The 21,198-nt window shown below is 40.7% G+C and overlaps 1 protein-coding gene across 3 annotated transcripts in view; it reads left to right on the top strand.

Annotated features, from left to right (window-relative positions):
• Nucleotides 1–19,693, top strand: part of LOC112054363 (dedicator of cytokinesis protein 1) — a 60,878-nt gene extending 41,185 nt beyond the window's left edge. Inside the window, exons 16-30 of one of the 3 annotated variants that reach the window (XM_052889057.1) lie at nt 4,248–4,349; nt 5,235–5,973; nt 6,139–6,280; nt 6,349–6,667; nt 6,737–7,265; nt 7,335–7,442; nt 7,526–7,690; nt 7,764–7,913; nt 8,780–8,886; nt 9,815–9,909; nt 11,648–11,710; nt 12,367–12,424; nt 13,111–13,311; nt 14,629–14,731; nt 15,314–19,693. In XM_052889057.1, coding sequence (XP_052745017.1) covers nt 4,248–4,349; nt 5,235–5,973; nt 6,139–6,280; nt 6,349–6,667; nt 6,737–7,265; nt 7,335–7,442; nt 7,526–7,690; nt 7,764–7,913; nt 8,780–8,886; nt 9,815–9,909; nt 11,648–11,710; nt 12,367–12,424; nt 13,111–13,311; nt 14,629–14,731; nt 15,314–15,594 — 3,162 coding nt within the window. In that variant the 3' untranslated portion in view covers nt 15,595–19,693. The remainder of the gene's footprint in view (nt 1–4,247; nt 4,350–5,234; nt 5,974–6,138; nt 6,281–6,348; nt 6,668–6,736; nt 7,266–7,334; nt 7,443–7,525; nt 7,691–7,763; nt 7,914–8,779; nt 8,887–9,814; nt 9,910–11,647; nt 11,711–12,366; nt 12,425–13,110; nt 13,312–14,628; nt 14,732–15,313) is intronic. The other 2 variants (XM_052889058.1, XM_052889059.1) reach the window with 2 other exon arrangements.
• Nucleotides 19,694–21,198: the final 1,505 nt, after the last annotated feature.

A 21,198-nucleotide genomic window follows, 5' to 3' on the forward strand; every position in this document is an offset into this window, starting at 1 on the left:
TGCTAAAATTTGCAATTACTAAGGCGTCATGGGGACCGATTATATTTGGTAGATTAAATTATAGGAATAATAAATGGTTATTTACTTTTTTCGCTTTTAGCGGTGAAAAAATAAACTACAGACTTTAAAAGCAATTTTTATTACTTTGGCTTACTGAAATTGTCAGAAAATTTTAGCGATTAATTAAGAGGTTATTTCCTTCAAAATAAGTAAAAAAATTAATCGCGGTCGTAACTTGATAACTAAAATATAAGGGTTTTATTTTGTAACTTTGGAACCCTCCCATTCCAATACGTTACACTCAAGTCGTCAGACTTTCTAAATGCGCAGTTTATAGCTATCAACTCACCTGCCTCATCTTAATCTGACGTGCTGGCTGAGTATTTCTGAAGTTTAAGGGCTCATACTTGGTGGAGGTACTCAACAACGTGCAAGGTATAGTCCCTTATGCTTATCTGCCGCGCTCGAGTAACTGCAAAAATCCCCTCTTCGGCTCTTCTACTAATACGAGTATTCTCTTCTTAGAGTATATCGTTGTATAAATAATTTATTGTAGTTTCAAAATCACATCAATTTCTCTTGTCGCGATAACATGAGATAAATGCTAAACGTTACATGATAAGTGTGTCACTCCTGTTACACTGTTTCTGTGTGTGTGTGCATGAATTTACACGTGTGTGGACCGTATCTGAAAAGTAGGTATAGCGTAGTAATAGTTTTGTTATTATTATGGCTAGCTCCCAAAAAAAAAAATATACTCTCTCCATAATTGACGGTAAAAAGCTGTTGCTTGAGACTTCTCTACCCAACAAATCTGAAAATAGAGCCGAAGAATTAAAAAGCAAGGCTTTTTAGCTTAACGAATTGTGATGTGATTTTTGTGATTAAATGGATCCTGATTAATTGTTAGTAGTAAATGACCAAACGCCAGGAGTTTTTAGACAACCATAGGCAATAATATTTTTTGAGTGTTTATCCATTAAATGAATGGATAAAAGTGGTTTCAAATTCAAACAAATATACAATGAATAAGATTTTTTTGAAGGCATACATATGATTCCGAAAATGATAATATATTTTAGATTTATTCTTTACTACCTATCCTAGTAGTCCTAGCAGTCCTTGAGTATGGCCAATGACTAATAAAAAGTATATCTAAGCTAAGCCGGAGTCAAATAGGTGACAAAATAATTAATTTATGAAAAGGGATATTTAAAAATGAGTAAAGGATTTTAAATAATATTATAATCAAGTGTAGACTAATTGTTGTTTTTAAAAAAGTGAATTGTCTTAGTTTTATAATGATGGGAGCTTTGGTTATTCGTGAGTTGTGTTGTCCGTTTTCAGTATACGTTGTGTGAGTGTTTGTGTGTTTGTGTCACTTTACTAATCCGTATGTGTTTGTGTTGTATCGTATTGTTATATTGTGTATGTATATTTATTATATTGAACTTCAAATGAATGAACACACGCCGTTTAACATGAAAGGTAGTACGGGCTAATACACAACATACATGTTTAATACAATCATTGCACACATACAAATATTATCCGTATATACACAACATAGTACATACACTATACATTTTACATACTGTTACAATCACATATACATTATTTATTACATTACACTCTCAAAATTAAAATGTACAGTTAGGTAATTCAAATTTCAGTTTAACTTAACTGAATTAATGTGTGTCTTGAAATAACAGTGATCGGTTTTTGAAGTTTTCATTTTGTTTTTTTTTTTTTTTTAATTAACTTAAAAAGTAACAAAGCGAGCTTTCGATGTCGCTTTAGAGTTGTGTGCAGACTCCAGATGTGTAGCATGTTGCACAGATTGAAGAACACAGAGATGGATAACACATATCCCCATCTTGAATAAAACTTGCTTGTTTTAATATTGAATATTACTTTTTTAAAATATTAGTTAGTTGTCGATTTGTCTACTTTTCGCAGAAAATAGCAAAATTTATCAATTATTTACTTGTTTTCAAAAAAATACTATTTTGTATACATTCCGTCTGTGCTTGTTCTTTAGTCTGTGTTTTATAGTTTGTCAAATTCGAAGATTATATTTTTTATGATTTCTGCAAGGATGTATTTAAAGTAAAGAATTTGACAAATTAATTTTTATAAGGTCTCTTCAAACACAACTCATACGGTCAGCGTCAAATACGCCGTCAGGGACAGAATGCAATTTATTATTTTATCACATCCATAACTTCAGTGTTCGAAAGCATATCTTAATCCTGTCCTGAAAGCTACGTACGATACGTGTGTTGACTCAACATTTTAATATTTGATTTAGTATATAAAAAATATCATCGTTACCTCAGTGAAAACTATACGTGCATTTGCTATTCATTTAATTAGAAGCGAGATTCCACACCGTCACAGGATCGGTCCCCGCTCGCTGGCCTGTTGTCGGACCCACTCCTAACAGATTTTCCGAATAACTCGCAGGGAATTTAAATATTTGTTATGTTTGTTTAAAAATTACTCAAAATATTACACTTTGCTTTGACATTTTTGAACCATTAACCTCTTATAATAAAGGGACGCACTTAATATAGTTGAAGAAAATTTCACTTCAATTTTGCTTTGACAGTTTTAGAATTATTGGTAAAGAAAATTGTACCAAAAGCCCTTTAAATATAGTCCAATATTCCATAAAATTGAGTTTTAGGTTGAATTTGCAAATGCGACTACTTGGATTGAGTGCCAAGAGTGTGTACTCATTGAGTGGAGACGTTCTTTGGTCGCTAATTGTGCTTCCACTGTTTATGTTAATAGGAGATGTTTTGAACACACTACTATACTCGCCACGTCACTGCCCTGACAGCTATCCGCCCTGTTGTGTGTGAAAAGACCATTATTTTTTTTATATTTACGTACTTAACGTTTACAAATTAACATGTTACCATTGTACATACTCGTTTCTCGCGATTTTATCGTGATTTTATTGTAAACATGTTATTTTGTAACGGTTTTTTTTTTAATTAATTTTTGTGTACCTACGCTTGTAAAAGCCCAACATAGAACAGATTACACATTGTGGTAACAGTAGGGTAGTTGACACTATTTTTAAATTGTCTTAAATAGTTCATTATCGTTCTACTAGACTAATTTTTTTCTTTTCATATTTTTTTTGAGACGTCATTACATGGAAATTTTAGTTTTAAATATGTTTTTGACAATACGAACCAAAACGCCTGTCGGCCATGACAGTCTATATTTCAACTGTTTGATGACGTCACTAATACAAATGGAGCGTGTGACAAAATTATTAGTTAACGATTAGTTCGACGTTTAGTATATCAAGAGTGACGTCACAAAAAGGACGATAGCGTTTTTGACGTTTGGAAAATTTAAAAAAATACGTGACATTTAATTTAAGTTATATAAGAATCCTTAACTTTTATTAATTGATATCTAATTATTACGGACCCATATTCCATGTACTATACGAAATTAATATTGTTTATATTAAATTTGACATGTGTCAAATACGCTATTAATGTTTTTGTAACTATAAAACTGGTCAATCTAACAGTTAAAGTCATTAACGATTTTTTTAAAGCAATAATGTGTAAACTGTTCATACTCCTAACATTTCGCTTGTAAAACTTGAGCATAGTGTACCCGCGAATTGTTCCTCCCACTCACTCTCAACCCGCGCGTGCGACCGGTCGTATACGTCATCGACGTAAACAAGACGTAGTGTTGTCTTAGCTGCAGTCATTAAGGTTACTTTGCCTAGTAGTGTGATTGACGACAGTGAAAAGTGATGGTTTTCATGAAATAAAATACTTTCGACACATTTAATTAATAAAAAAAAATATATAGTTTTTAATACATGTAGATGTAAGGAAATAATGTGTTAAGTGTCTTACCTAGCACTGTGAGCCATGGTCGGACAAACTTTGATTTATAAATTAACGTCTTTAAAATTCGACTGATGTCGATAGTGTCAGTGGATTGATGAGTTCTTTGTCGAATTGATGCGATTAACTCTGTGTTAATGTCAACTCATTCCTCTGCAAAGCATACACTCGTACCTACAGCATCTAACTTTTGACAGCAAACTTTAGGAAAACGTAGCAGTCGTTAATTTATTATTGAACAAAGAGACTCGTCTGACGCATGTCGCGAATATTACGCGTCTGTCGTACGCGCGGGTCGCCGCGTCTGTCGCGCGGTACGCTATGCTCGGTGCGCGGTGCGGTATGCCTCTGCTCACGCAGCTCGACAACGCGGCGCAGAAGTCGCGCTCGGCGGACAAGGCGGCGCGCCTGCTGGGCGCCGACACCGCCAGCCTGCTCGACCACACGCAGCAGATGCAGATCGTACGTAGCTCCCTTCCCGTCCGCGGCTGACACGCGCCTGTCGCGCGTGCCATTGCGACGCGTTTGTCGCATAGGACACTCGGTGTATATTATTGTACGGTGTGCAGTGTGCAGGTCTACTACTTGGTCGCCTCAGACCCAGTACTTGTTATATCAAAACTCCAGGTAATAGTATTACTCGTGACGGTAATCCCACTTTTAAACTCAACAGTGAAAAAGGTTTGGGTATACGTATGTCTGGTAACAGTAATAAGCTTAGATATCTTTTTCGAATTATGCTTATGCTTATGGATAGTGTTCCGAATGGCCCCGTACAATATCAACTGTACCGGGGCATTCAGAACACTTTTCCAGATATATAATATATATGAATCAACGAACCAACACCAAAATTTGCAATCAGCATTCTCTGATAAAATAACGCAAATCTCAACACAAAATAGAGGCTGTTGTTGTGTTTCAGACAACTATTTCCTATTATCCCAGTTTGAACGATAAAATATTATAAATATTATAAATTTTAGAAGTATAAAAATGAAGTTGGAATTTTTAACAATGTTATTACTTAATGCAGCACTCTGGAAGTGGAAGTCGAAGGTTGGTTCATTTAATATTCTGATTCCGTTTGTTTTCCTTTGTTTAGTAATTTGTGTTTGTCATGTAGTTTTGCACACCATTGGTCGAGCACTCTGATACTTCACACTTAAGTTACAAGAGCACAATTTATTTTCTTCATTATATTAATTTAATTGTTTTCTACTCCAGTGCAAAATTCTACAACATGGTTATTGTCTATAAGGGAATAAAAAAGCCTGAATCGTGTGAGAGAGAGTCGGGCGTCCGTCGCCCTGTCGTGTGGCTGTAGTGTAGCGTGCGCGTGCGCAGGTGGAGCTGTGCGTGGAGACGCTGGGCGAGGTGGTGTCGCTGCTGGCGCGCGCCGACGTGGGCGCCGTGGACGCCGACCGCGGCGAGCTGGCGCGCGCGCTGCTGCCCACCGTGCTGCGCATCAGCGCCGCCATGCTGCGCGAGCGGCGCGACGACGGCGACGAGCCGCTGCTGCGCAAGCTGGTGTGCGTGCTGCTCGACATGGTGCGCCAGAGCTCGGCCGACCAGTACGCCGCGCTGCGCGACGCGGACGCCGGCGCGCGCGCGCTGCCCGCCGACGCGCTGGCGCTCATGCGCGCGCTGCTCACGCGGCCCGTGTTCCGCGCGCACTGGGCCGACATGCTGCACCTGCAGCACCACGTGATGCTGCGCGCGCTGCGCCTGCTGGCGGCGCCGCTGCGCGACGCGCTGGACGCGGACGACGCGGCGCGCGACGCGCTGCTGGAGTGGTTCTGCGTGCTGAGCGCCGTGGCGGCGGCGCCCGACATCCAGCTGGAGGCGCTGCCGGCCGCGCGGCGCCAACGCGCCGTGGCGCTGTACGGGGACACGCGCCGCTCCGCCGCCGCGCTGCTGGCCGACGCGTGGTTCGGCCTGGGGCGGCACAAGCCGGCGCTGGTGGCGCCACTGGTGGAGCCGTTCCTGGAAGTGAGCTTCCTGCGCGACGAGGAGGTGCGCAACACCACTATCCCGCTGTTCTTCGACATGATGCAGGCCGAGTACCAGCACACGGCGGAGACGGGTGAGCCCACGACAAATACTTGCCCCAAATGTATCAATGATAAATATGGATTTAAAAAGTGTAATCAGTTCAAACCAGACTTTCTGATTAATCTTATTGATTCGTAAAGATAATTAGTTTTTTGTCAATATTGTTCCCAAGTACTACAGTGCGTGTACCCCTTAGGCGAGGCGCAGCTGCGCTCGTTCGAGAGCGAGCTGATCGACAAGCTGGACGTGCTGGCGGAGGCGGGGCGCGGGGACGCGGCGTGGCGCGCGCGCTTCGTGAGCCTGTGCGGCGCGCTGTGCCAGGCCTCGCCGCCGCTGAGGTGAGTGACCGCTGCCCGTGCGCGTGCTCCACGCGCCGCCCGCACACTACACGTGCGCTCCGCTGCAGGGAGGCGGGCACGGAGCTGGTGGCGGCGGCGGCGCGCCAGCTGGACGCGCTGCTGCAGTACCGCGCGGCGCCGCCGCAGCAGCGCATGTACCTGGTGCCGGGCGTGCTGCGCTTCTACGAGGAGATCGAGCGCCCGCACATGTACATCCGCTACGCGCACCGCCTGGCCGCCATGCACCGCGCCGCCGCGCACTGGGCCGAGGCGGGGCTGGCGCTGCGCCTGCACGCCAAGCTGCTGCAGTGGGCCGAGCTGCCGCTGCCGCCGCGCCTGCGCCACCCCGCCGCGCCCACCGACCACCGCACGCATCTGCAGCTCAAGGTGCGCACACTCACGACTCAAAGACACGGTTAGGTGTGAACATTGTTGTGAACGATCGCGTTTGAGCAGGTGTCGCTGCTGGAGGAGGCGGCGCAGCTGCTGGACGCGGGCCAGCAGTGGGAGCTGGCGGCGCAGGTGGTGAAGGAGCTGGTGGCGCAGCACGAGCGGCGCGGCGCGGGCTACGCGGCGCTGGCCGAGCTGCACGAGCAGCTGGCGAGGCTTTACCGCGCGCCGCTGCGCCGGCCGCGCCCGCGCCCCGCGTACTTCCGCGTGCGCTACCTGGGCCGCGGGTTCCCGCCGCACCTGCGCGCGCCGCGTGGCTTCGTGCACCGCGGCCACGACTGCGACATGCTGCACAACTTCAAGGAGCGCATGCTGGACGAGTGGCCCGACGCCGAGGTGCTGCTGAAGCTGGACGAGCCGGCGGACGACGTGGTGCAGTCGGACGGGCAGTTCCTGCAGATCAACGCGGTGACGCCGGTGCTGGCGGACGAGTGGCGCTGGCTGCGCGAGCGCGCCGTGGACGACCGCCTGCTGCGCTACTACGAGCACAACAACGTCAGCACCTTCGTGTACTCGCGCCCCTACCACCGGCCCGGTGAGTGTGCGCGCGTGAGCGAGCGACGTGACACGTGTGGCACTGTACTGACGTGACCGCTTGCCGCAGAGGACTCCATCGTGCCGGGCGACGGCAAGGAGGACGTGTCGGGCGCCAACGAGTTCGCGACGCGCTGGCTCGACCGCACCGAGCTGCAGATCAGCGACCCGCTGCCCGGTGAGTTGACACGTACTTCGGCTTCCCACTAACCGAGCCTGTGTGACCCTTATATGACCTTGACCTGACCTGTACCATTGCAGGCATCCTGCGCTGGTTCCCCGTGGTGGCGAGCCGCAGCTACGCCGTGTGCCCGCTGGAGCTGGCGGTGGAGACCATGGCGCGCACCAACGCCGACCTCAAGACCGTCATCCTGGAGGCGCGCGAGCCCGACGCGCCGCTGCACCCGCTCACCATGAAGCTGCAAGGTGCGGACGCCGATCGTGCTGCGCGAGCTGCCAGCTGGCGAACCATCCGACTGTATGCGTGTCTGCTCCCCAGGCATCCTGGACTCGGCGGTGCAGGGCGGACTGGTCAACTACGAGCTGGCGTTCCTCACGCCGGAGTACGCGGCGCGGCGGCCCGAGCACGCGGAGCTGCTGCAGCAGCTGCGCGACCGCATCGCCGACCAGGTGCCGCTGCTCAAGTGCGGTACGTGCGCCGTCAGCGCTGACAGTGAACTGCGAGCTGGCGTTCCTCACGCCGGAGCACGCGGAGCTGCTGCAGCAGCTGCGCGACCGCATCGCCGACTAGGTGCCGCTGCTCAAGTGCGGTACGTGCGCCGTCAGCGCTGACAGTGAACTGCGAGCTGGCGTTCCTCACGCCGGAGCACGCGGAGCTGCTGCAGCAGCTGCGCGACCGCATCGCCGACCAGGTGCCGCTGCTCAAGTGCGGTACGTGCGCCGTCAGCGCTGACAGTGAACTGCGAGCTGGCGTTCCTCACGCCGGAGCACGCGGAGCTGCTGCAGCAGCTGCGCGACCGCATCGCCGACCAGGTGCCGCTGCTCAAGTGCGGTACGTGCGCCGTCAGCGCTGACAGTGAACTGCGAGCTGGCGTTCCTCACGCCGGAGCACGCGGAGCTGCTGCAGCAGCTGCGCGACCGCATCGCCGACCAGGTGCCGCTGCTCAAGTGCGGTACGTGCGCCGTCAGCGCTGACAGTGAACTGCGAGCTGGCGTTCCTCACGCCGGAGCACGCGGCGGTAGCGCCGGCATGGTTGCTTTCCACGTCCTAAAAAGTCAAGGAAGCTTAATTTAATTTTCGCTGATTGTTCTAATACTCATCATGCGTCATTTAAGTTCAGATCACTCCATATACGAGTGGTGTATTTGTTATACTAAGTAGGTAATATTAATTGTAATGTATATATTTAGGTAAATAGAAGTTTTAGATTTATAATATAGTACTAAGCTAGCGAATAAGGTGATACCTGTAAGGCTAGTTTTAAGTTATGATGATAATAAATAAATAAAATAAAATAAATATCTCCCAAGTGCTGTAACGAGTGTCGTGCGCAGGGCTGGACGAGCTGACGGCGCGCGCGCGCCAGGCGCCGCTCACCGCGCACCTCGCCGCCTGCTTCCGCCAGATGCAGCAGCACGTGCACCAGCGGTACGGCAAGCGGGTACGACGTGCACATCACTAGTAGCCCGCCCACCGACAACCGCAGGCCTGGCGACGACATACATGACATAGGCCTCATAAACTTCCAAACACCACTGTCATGAGTTGCTTGCATTCAACGTGTCCCTGCAAACCGTTTGATGCTATCAACCTTAACAAGACTTTGACATCTGTCGGATCTTTGTAGTACTTTCCAGCGCATTGTGATCAGTTGTTAAGCGTCGGAAATGAAGAATTTTTGATTCAATTACTCGAAGATAAAGGATATGTCCTAAAATGGGCCTTTAATATTTATAATTTATGAGCAGGTCGATAGTATTTTTTACGGATAGAAAATACAAATTGCTGTTAAAAAAATATTTTTTTAGAATTTTTGGAACCCGCATTAATTAGATAATTTTTTTTTTTGTTTCGCTCCCTTGTCTACAAATTAAACATAGACAATACAGTAAAAATGTTCAAAATAGCCACTATAAACATCTCATATCCGGTGTCAGCTGTCACTGTCATGATATTGTCAAATGTCAATAAGACACAAATTAAAAGGAAACATCAAATCGTAGACAGAGATGCATTAAACAAAAAAAATCCTTAAATTGCTTTAAAAATGCCATAAACGAACGCTACTGCGCGGAGATCAATGACAATCTGTCAGGATGTGAGTGACAAGCAATAAAAATGTTAAATTAATGTTGTCAGCTAATGAAAAAAAATATTTCATTAATTAATTAATTTTAAAAAAATGCGGGTTCGAAAAACTTTTTTATTTTGGGTTTTAAGCCCTATATTTTGTTATTTAAGATGAAAATAATTTGTTCTGCTTAGTTAACACTCGGAATAAAGGTCCAGCCTCCATACAAAATTGGGACATCTTTAATCTATGAACGTTGTGGGGTTCGGTGTAAGTTTGAAAGTTGCTGTGTGTGCAGACGGGCGAGCTGGAGCCGGAGGTGCAGCTGCGTGCGGCGCGCCGCAGCGCAGACGCGGACGCGCACCGCGTGTCCGACGCGTCCACCGGCGCTGAGTAAGCCCATATAAAATTGCCTACATCGTATTTTTAAGATTGTGGCTATACCTATACTACGGCCTTTCTTGATGAGTACTGTTTACCAACAAACAAATTAAAAATGAGGGTATAAATGACTAGTCATTTCACACCTAATAATAATGGGGATAATGACTAGGTTTGAATATATTGATTTTTATAATACATTCGGATAAATATAGTCAATGTTACCTAATTTATACAAAATAAAAAGCAAAGATTAACTGGATATTTGCAAAAGAAATAAGATTATAAAATTTCAAAATCTATTAAAAATCTTTTATCGTAATTAGATAAAAGTTCATACAGTTTTAGCTTCCTTATATTAAATGTGTCATTTTTTAATAAATGAACTATAAACATAAACGCACAAATAACAAAGATAATACTAATTTTGTTTGAACGCCCAATTTGATTAATGACAAAATAAATTTGATTAATTAAGTTTAGAACACTTAGATATGATTATATATTTTATATAACATTTTATAAACAAACCATACATAATTTAAAATAAATAAGTTATGAAATGACATGCATTTTCTACCCTCATTTCTAATTTGTTTGTAGGTAAACAGTACTCATCAAGAAAGGCCATAGTATAGGTGAAGTTTTCCCATAGTGTTATTGAAGACCTTACTTAGTATAGCGGCAAAATCCTTCGTAATGTGCAAGTGTTTCTGATTTAATTGTATTTTTGTAGGTTGAATTAATAAGTTACTGTGCCTACTGTAAAGGAATTTAAGTGAAACAAGTCTGAATCAAAAATAATCTATACTAATATTATAAAGCTGAAGAGTTTGTTTGGTTGAACGCACTAATTTCAGGAACTACAGGTCCGATTTGAAAAATTCTTTCAGTGTTAGATAGCCCATTTATCGAGGAAGACTATGTATTATCCCCGTATTCCTACGGGAACGGGACCACGCGGGTAAAACCGCGCGATGTCAGCTAGTATTTAATTGAATGAAAAGGTCACAGTATGAAATATATATAAATTACTAGCTAGGCGGACTATGTAGTTATGAACCTAGCGTGTGTGTTATGAACCGAGCGTGTGTGTTATGAACCGAGCGTGTGTGTTATGAACCGAGCGTGTGGGTTATGAACCGAGCGTGTGTGTTATGAACCAAGCGTGTGTGTTATGAACCGAGGGTGTGGGCTATGAACCGAGCGTGTGTGTTAAGCAGAAGTGATCAGAAGTGACTGCCGTTAAAATACATTGCTTAGTTGGCATCAGTATTAGGGCCGCTACAGTAACACTCTCGAAGGTCCGCGGGGGACGGGGGAGCGTATATGGAATTTATACCTTCACACGACGCTTGTGACGTCACAGGCCGTGTTGCCGTTGGGTAATTTCAAATCCAGAAAGCGAAAATGCTTTTAGTAAAGCCTACCTTTACGTAACGCTTGGGACGTCACTTACGTCACGCTTTAGCTTATTATAACCGAAAATTAGTTCAGGAGAACCTATCACTAAAAATGTAAAAATGACAAAAATCCCATTAATAACATAATACGATGTTATTTTTCGCTTTTTAGTTTAGTCGGTACGTTTTATGTTTTTGAAGTCGGTTGATTTTTTTTATAAATGAAATAGATACTTTATTTGTTTCAAATTCATTCAAATCGTTCTCTAGTTTTAGCCTTACATACTAACTGACTAGATATTAATTTTAGTGTATATATAACTATAAGACGAACCGTTGGTCCGCAGGTCGACGCCCAACAAGAGCAAAGTGAGCGCCAAGATCAACTCGGCATTGAGCAGCTGGGCGAGGTAACACTACTTTTAGGGTTCCATAGCCAAATGGCAAAAACGGAACCCTTATAGATTCGTCATGTCATGTCTGTCTGTCTGTCTGTCTGTCTGCCCGTATGTCACAGCTACTTTTTTCCGAAACGCATTAAAATTTTCATACAAAAATAGAAAAAAAAATCAACTTTAAAAGTAACTTCTAAAATAAGAGTGATAAAATAATGTGTAATTAATGAGCAAGAAGTTTTTGTTTCTTGCTGCTACGGAACCCTTCATGGGCGAGTCCGACTCGCACTTAGCCGCTTTATTAACTCTATTCGCGTGGGAAACTGTTTTTCAGAATTTCCGCAGAAATCATACATTATACAGGGATCCGTAGAACATTTTGTACAACTGATTACTACGAGTATCAAGTTAATTTTTCGTGAGCAGCCTCATATCCATGAGACGATTAATTTTATCAAAAGTAGATTTATAAATTTCTATTATCCATAATTCTGGGATTATATACTTTACCGAAAAGTATAAAAAAAGAATTTTATGCAGTCCGGCTCCAATAAGCGGACTTGTCAACATCTTAAAGTTATGGGAAACACTCCCGAGCACCCTGTATATCAAATAGATATATATATACTAAATGGAAATAAATGTATAAAGTATTGTTTGTTTGTTTACAGGAACAGCACCAGCGGCACTCTGCCACCCAAGAAGAGAGGCAGGAAGGTGATTGTTCACGTAATGCGCTCTTGTTTATTGCGAGCGGTTTCAGACTAGCGTTGTGTACGCGCGTATGAGCTCGTTTTTGGAAACGCACGTAGACGCGGATTTTTGCACACGCTCAACTCGTGCAACGCGCTTCTAAGCTCATATAATTTCATTTTGACGGCCTCCATGGCGTCGTTAATGAATATAGATCGATAGAACTTTGGATTACTAACATTTTGTAGTGGCCGTTAATGAATATAGAACGATAGAACTGAACTTTAGATTATTAACATTTTCTACTGGTGATTAATTAATATAGAACGATAGAACTTTAGATCATTAACATTTTGTAGTGGTGGTTAATGAATATAGATCGATAGAACTTTAGATTATTAACATTAAGTAGTGGTCATTAATGAATATAGAACGACAGAACTTTAGATCATTAATATTATTTAGTGGTCGTTAATGAATATAGATCGATAGAACTTTAGATCATTAATATTTTGTAGTGGTGGTTAATGAATATAGATCGATAGAATTTAATTTAATTTATTATTAATATTTTCTTTCTATTGGTGGTTAATAAATATAGAAAGATAGAACTTTAGATCATTAACATTTTCTATTGGTGGTTAATGAATATAGATCGATAGAACTGTAGACTGCAGTGGACTAAATAATCCGTTTAATAACTCTTACGTTTGGTTCGACAGAGCGACGTGAGCAACCAGTCGTCGGGCAGCCAGTGGTACACGTCGGCCGCCAACGGCGCGGCGCCTACACACAGCACCAGCAGCCTCAGCAGCCTCAGCAGCCTGCCCGCCGCCGTCAACAGCGTGCTGCTCGCCAACGGCAACGGCAGCTGTGCGCCCGACTCGCCCTCCTCCTCGCCACTGCGCGAGCTCCGGCAAGAGGTGAGGTGGCAATTTTTTTTTTTTTTAAAGAATATTTGCCATGTATTTTTTTTTTAATATGACCAATACTCCCTTCTAACTAGTCGGGAAAGACTGTATTAGGAGCGGGTACGACGATAGACCAATTGGGTGGGGATTGAACCACCACCCCTGGGTTATGAGTCCAACCGCTCATATTGTTGAGTTATTGAGGCAATTTAGGTTGATTTTAGTTTGTTTCTTTAGATCAGAGTTTCCCAAACTTTTTTGTGTCGTCCTCTTGCCATGTTTTTCCGTGTTGGGTAGACCCCCTTTATTTGATATTGATTTTCTGTATCCTACAAGTTACACAATTTTATAAACATATATAATATTTTTTTTACTTCATAGTTACTTTTAATATAATGTATATGTTTTGATATTATATGATAATATGATGTAAAAAATAGATACTATCAGTGTATGTGTTATGATCCACTATCGTGGAAACCATTTTCATTTAATTGATCCCCCAATTTTTTTTCGCTGATAGACCCCTTGCAGTTTGTCATAGACCTCTAGGGGTCCCACTTTGGGAATCACTGCTTTAGATACATACCCTTATACTTTCTACCTTGACAGGTGTGTGAATATATAAAAAATATATAACTAATTGCTAATGCTAACATGGTTTAAGCAAATAAAAAATAACATGAAAATAAAAAGGATAATTAATATGACTTGAATAAGCATTCTTAATAACAAATGAAAATATACCAGTTTCAGTTTTGATCTTACACGTAAGTGTTAAAAGAAGAAAATCATTAATAGGATACTTGACTCATATAAAATTTAATATCTGTACTAATATTATAATGCTGAAGAGTTTGTTTGTTTGTTGCTAATCTCAGGAAATACTGGTCCGATTTGTAAAATTCTTTCTGTGTTAGATAGCCCATTTATCGAGGAAGGCTATAGGCTATACATCATTCCCGTATTCCTACGGCAACGGGAACCACGTGGGTGAAACCGCGAGGCGTCAGCTAGTCAATTAATAAAAGTTAAGGATTTCTTTTAAAACTTAATTTAAATATCATGTATTTTTATTTTTTAATTTTCCAAACGTCAAAAACGCTGTCGTCCATTTTGCGACGTCACTAACACCCTTGACTAATTTTTTTTCAATCTTCGCTACATTTGTATGGAATTTATTGTAGGTTTGTATGGTATTAGTTGTTGTCATGAAACAGTTGAAATATAGACTGTCATGGCCGACAGGCCTTCTATTGTCAAAAAACATATATAAAAACTTATATTTTCATGTCAATCACATCTCAAAAAAAAATCTGTTCTTCGCAGTTGGTGACAGAGCGGCCGCTGCGCGCCGACGTGGAGAGGAGGCTGTCGCAGCGCGCCAGCTTCATCACCAGCTCCGAGCCGCCCTCCAATAGGGACTCGTTGGGTGAGCACCTTGCCCTGTACACCCTGACACCTACTGTATAGTTTGGCTAGTTTGTTGATGACACTCCCGTGATATGCGGGCGACGGGGGAAGGACTGCGCGCAAGCGTGCAAGCATGCGGTAAACAAGCATGTTGTTACTTTGCTTACATTTTTTTATCTCGTTAAACGTACTGATACATATCATTATCGCCCGCAGTTTGTTGTTGTGTTCGATCTTGATCACGTGACCTGTCATGAATGAAAAACTCACGACTGATGCCCAAACCCCCCTCGCCCACCCACAGTTATTTTGTCACCCATGAACGTATCCTATATAAAATACCATTCCATATTCACGGTTTCTGTATTCGCGACACATTTAGAGAACGTATCCCCCGCGAATAATGAGCTTTTACTGTACTACACAAGATGTTATACTTTTTTTTTTAAATAAAGTATGAAAGTTATTTTTTTATATATTGTTTTTATGGATTACATTTTACTAATTTCATACGTAAGGGGCCCCGTACCAATGATAAGGTGGTAGCTTCGCCCCTGTTAGTATCACTTTGTATTAATAACATTAATCGAATGGTGTTCAGGCACGACAGATTCCAACCAAGAGGACGAGGAGCCGCCGCCGCTGCCGCAGAAGCAATCGCAGTCACAGTCGCAGTCACAATCGCAGTCACAGTCACAGTCGCAGTCGCAGCTGGACGCGGAGAACAACAACAGCGAGTGCTCGCCCGCTCAGCGCTACAACTACGACCTGGTGCTGGCGCCGCGCAACTCGTATCTGTACACGTCGCGCCGCCGCAACACCGCGCCCGCGGAGAAGGCGCCCACGCCGCCGCCGAAGAAGCGCAACCAACACCACGTGTGAACAGCGGCGTCGTCAGTGACACTCGCAGCGTACTGGACGCGGTGAGAACATCGACAACGAGTGCTCTTGTACTTTTATACGGAGGTATACCTGGGGTCCTTGGGCCGGTGGGCATTCACCTTTAATGTTGAAAGAAAGAAAGAAAGAAAATATATTTATTACTACATATTCACATGTTCACATGTTATATTGCAGCAATGCTAATTAACGTGTAATATTACAGTAGTATTAATGATCAGTCTGAATTAACGTGAGTAGTATTGATGGTACAGGAGTTCTTATGCTGAGGTCTGTCTCTATGTCGAACTAGCGGACGCCCGCGACTTCGTCCGCGTGAAATTTAGTTTTTCAAAAATCCCTCGGGAACCATAGATTACTCCGGGATGAAAAGTAGCCTATGTGTTAATCCAGAGTAAAATCTATTTCCATTCCAAATTTCAGCTGAATAGGTTCAGTGGTTGCGCCGTTAAAGAGTAACAAACATCCATACAAACTTTCGCGTTTATAATATTAGTAGGATTAGTAGGATTAATACTAAAGCACGTAGCACCCCACACCAAAAGGTTCGTATAATCGCGAAATTACACCACCACGGCAAGATAAGTTTAAATTAGCTATATTTAATTTATAAAAGAGTTTTAAAAGCTTTAAAAAGTATTTTTAATGCTATTCCAGCCGTGCAGACATGACAGTGCATTGTAACGTAACATTATAAATTATTGACTTTTTAACCGACTTCAAAAAAGGAGGAGTTTCTCAATTCGTCGGAATCTTTTTTTTTTCTGCTATCAAGTAGCAAAGCAAGCAAGTATTATTTATTGTACATGCAAAATACACACAAAAACTCGCACACATTTTACACACACGTTTTTTAAATACGTATTTTGTAAAATAAGTTTTTTTTTTAATATTACTCAATTTAAACATGACTCAGACCTTTCCGTTTCCGTTGGTTCAGCATTTTATTTCTGTTTTAGACACTTTTATTACGCTTTAAGAGATTGTCTTCCTTGTATATTATTAAGTTTTGTATATGATTAAATATTATTGATAACTTGTAATATTGCTGTTATATTTATATTATGGTGTTATATTGCAGTAAATACGTATTTTGTAGCATATTGTTGCTGCATTACTTACATAATTGTTGGAATATTGCATTAATATTAATGTTAAAGTGTAACATTGCAGTGATATTAAAATCAATATTTAATATAACAGCAATGCCAATGTATATATTTCAGAAATAATATTAAAGTTCACATGTTATATTGCAGTACACACATGCACATGCACATGTAATATTACACGTTAATTAGCATTAATTAACGTGTAATATTACAGTAGTATTAATGATTATTCTGAATGAACATGAGTGGTATTGATGATACATGACTCTACTTATTATTTATAAGAAAAATATAATTATTATGTAATATATAGGAATAGCAAAGTATACATAACAGTGTACAATGTAATAGGCCATCGAGATAAGTCTGTATATCCAAAATGAGTAACAATAGTGCCATAATACATTTGTTATATAGTCAGTGAAGAGTTACCACCTGCGACTGCCATTCGTCAACTGAAATATATGTGACGGTACTTTTTTAAAATTATATTTGTATAGAAAACGGCATGTAAGTTGGACTACTATATATTAAGAGGTGCCACGAGTAACCATAGCGACACGTTGACGACATTAGAATCGCGTACGATATTTTCAAATATTTGCAATGTCTAACAATTTTTAACCGACTTCAAAAAAAGAGGATGTTCTCAATTTGACGTGTATGTTTATTTTTTTCATGTTTGTTACCTCATAACTTCGTCTTTTCTTAACCAATTTTGAAAATTCTTTTTTTGTTTGAAAGAGTACTTCCGTTCACTATGCTAGGGCACACTAAAACAGAACAAGAACATTTTTTTTTACAAAAAAAATTGAACCGACTTCACAATTACAAAACTAAACTGAAAAGCGAAAAATAACATCATATGTGCGAGGCATTAACTCGAGCCGAATTAATCATAAAGTTTTAGGATTTAAAGACGGTTCTTTCAGAAACAGCTTTAATTAATACGTCACAGGCTTGGCACCGCCTTCAAAGTGATCACAAGGTACGATGTTATTTTTCGCTTTTCAGTTTTGTGATTTTGAAGTCGGTTCAATATTTTTTGTTAAAAAGATTTTTGTCTAAGTATACTATACTATGTTCACACAAGTGACATTTTGGTTCCACTTACTTGCCGGGTTCTATACCAACTGTAATGTTTTTATTTTGACACGTAATTTAGTGTCAAATGTGACGTCTGAACATTGTTATAAAAACTTTTGACATGTAATTATTTATTTTATAAACGTTGATATTTATAGTAGATATAAGAATGGCTTTTTACAGAATTTTACAATATTTAATGTATCCGTTAGAGAGCTTTATCGGTAGATAAGTTAAACATTTAAAGGAAATTAAAGTAATTCTGACATATTATTTTAAATATATTAATTAATTATTGAATACGCATCCTTCAACTTACACATAACGACTGAAATTTTAATTTTATATTAATTTATAATTTTAACACACATTTTATACATTAGACTTGTAGCATTGCAGTGTAGAAATCGTTTATAATTGTAATTATAAATTAAAATATTGAAATCAAAATAGAAATAGTTTATAGAAAATTATTTTATTATAAAAACGAAATTAACCTAAATACCTTCAAAATTTGATTGATGTGTAAGTTTGTGAAAGACCCTAGACCATTAAAAATAAAGCACCTGCCTCGTATACCGTTACCCCTCTGTCAAAGATCAAGAATCAATGATCTAACGCGTTTATAAAAACTGTTGCTATAAAATCGATGTTTCATTGTTGTAATCGTTTTCGTCGTGTAAAGAGCTCCCTAAAAATGCCGGTTTGTGTAGTTGAATGTCATAAAAAACGGCCAAAAACTTGTAGTTTAGTAAAAGAAAAGGTAACGTTTTTACCATAATTTTATCTAATTTGTAATAAAAACGATTTCTAAAAAGAATCGATTCTTTTGAACTTATACGTTACGCAATACCTCTGTCTTCCAGTGAAAGTTTCATTAAAATCGGTTTACCCGTTTCAGGCAATGTTAGTCACACAGACAAACAGTTTTGAAATACACACAGACATACACATCAAATGTAATTAATTATCTTTGCACATCATTATCGAATTAAATATATTACGTAAGTCACACGATACTTCAATAGGGTAGTTGACTCGTATCAAATTTAATATAAACAATATTTCTCGTGTAGTACGTGGAATAAGTGTCCGAAATATATCGATATCAATTAATAAAAGTTAAGGATTTCTTAAAAAACTTAATATAAATATCACGTATTTTTTACGTAATTATCCAAACGTCAAAAACGATGTCGTCCATTTTGTGACGTCACTAACACACTTGATGTACTAAACGTCAAAATAATTGTTTAATAGTGTTTCTGTCAAACGCTCTGTTTGTAAGGCATTTGTTATAGTGACGTCATGAAACAATTGAAGTATAGACTGTCATGGCCGACTTGCGTTCTGACTCGTATTGTCATATTTAAAAACTAAAATTTTCATGTAATCACGTCTCGAAAAAATATGAATAAATTTCAATATGGTAGAACGACATTGAACTATTTAAGAGCATTTAAAAAAGAGTGTCAACTAGCCTATTGTTTTGGAATGAGGGCCTGCGCTGGTCAGACTAACCTCGATCTATGTGGCTGAAAGTTGCAACGATGTTAAGTTGTGGCGACGCCACGATGCTAAGTTCTGGCGACGATGACGCCACGATGCTGTGTTCTGGCGACCGAACGTATGATTTTTCATATTATCTCGTAGATCCAAAACTAATTTGCATAGTTGAGGGTCGGACTTAAGGAGACCGGCCTTAAATGAAGTATGTGTGGCTGTCTCAGGCTCTCTCCATAATCAAATATGGCGTCTCGTCGCCATGCTATTGTAGTTTTGTTACATTAATAAATTATGTACTCTTTCTTAAACAATGTATATAAATGATTATAATTAAAATGTTATTTTAATGAACAAGTTATTAAATTTATAAAAAAATACGTTTTGTTTTATTTTAATCTTGACAGGAAAACAATGCGTTCTGCACAAGTAGGTATGCAATTGTATGTGAAAATGAAATAAATGAATAATAATAATAATTAAATAATAAATTTTGCAAGCTATAGAAACGTTTTTCTATTTATTCTTTACAAGTTAGCCCTTGACTACAATGTCACTTGATGGTAAGTGATGATGCAATATAAAATGGAAGCGGGTTAACTTGTTAGGAGGATGAAAATTGCACGGCATCGTAGCGGAACGCTAAATCGCTTGGCGGTACGTCTTTGCCGGTAGGGTGGTAACTAGCCACGAATCCTGCCACCAACTAAGAAAACCTCAATCGGGGATCGAACCCAGAACCTCCGTCTTGTAAATCTACCGCACATACCACTGCGCCACGGAGGCCGTCGAAATGGCTACAAGTAATCTGTTTTAAAGAACACTAATTAAGATTTAGACTGACCTAGTTAAGCCTTCACCTACTGAGATAAAAACGTCAAACACCTATAGTTTTGCGGAAATCCCAAACCCATATAATCCCAAATAAATCTGTAGAGTCACTTAAAATATATTTCCAAAATAACTATCAGGGGGTGATTAGTGGTTGATACTGATGCCAAAAATGTAATCAGTAAAACTTTGTCTGTCTGTATGTTCTTTATAGAAATAAAAACTACTCGACGGATTTTAACGAAACTTGGTACAATTATTCTTCATACTCCTGGGCAGGTTATAGTATACTTTTCATTACGCTACCGTCAAAAGGAGCAGAGCAGTGAAGGGAAATGTTGAGAACACGGGAGATTACTCCATTTTGTAAGCTTCCGTCGCCGTCGCATGGTCCCTACCATAGGGGTAGGGTAGGGTAGGGTAGAAGTAGGCGTAGTCGCGGGCGTCCGCTAGTTGTATATAAATTAGGAATGTGCTAATAGTAAAGCAATTTTGAAAAAGGAACAGGGTATCTGCGATAATTACTTTCGAAGCTACGGGGATTTAAAGGATCAGATTTGCGGCGCTGCCACAGATCCCTGAAAAACGCCCCATACAAAATGGTACGAATTATTGACGTCGTAGATTTGTATGGGCGTTCAAACATAATTACTAATATCTTAGTTATTTGTGCGTTTATGTTTATAGTTCATTTATTAAAAAATGTTACATTTAAAGTAAGGAAGCTAAAACTGTACGAATTTTCATCTAATTAGCTACGATAAAAGATTTTTATAGATTTTGAAATTTTATAATCTCATTTCACACACACACTCACAGAAAAAACAATACAAATAAATAAATTAATTATACAAATAAAAAAACCCGACTGCATAAATGATACAAAAACTGAAAAGAAAAAAAAAACAAGCTCAGTCCAGAAGTGTAGAAAGCAATTAGAAAACAGTCGGGACCTATTGTATTAAAAAGAATGATTTTCGTCTACATTTTTTATTAGATCCCAACTCGATCGATCCCGACTTTTTAGAAGATAGATGGTGAATTTTGGATTTAT

Source organism: Bicyclus anynana, chromosome 24 (genome assembly GCF_947172395.1).
Source record: "Bicyclus anynana chromosome 24, ilBicAnyn1.1, whole genome shotgun sequence".
NCBI lineage: Eukaryota > Metazoa > Arthropoda > Insecta > Lepidoptera > Nymphalidae > Bicyclus > Bicyclus anynana.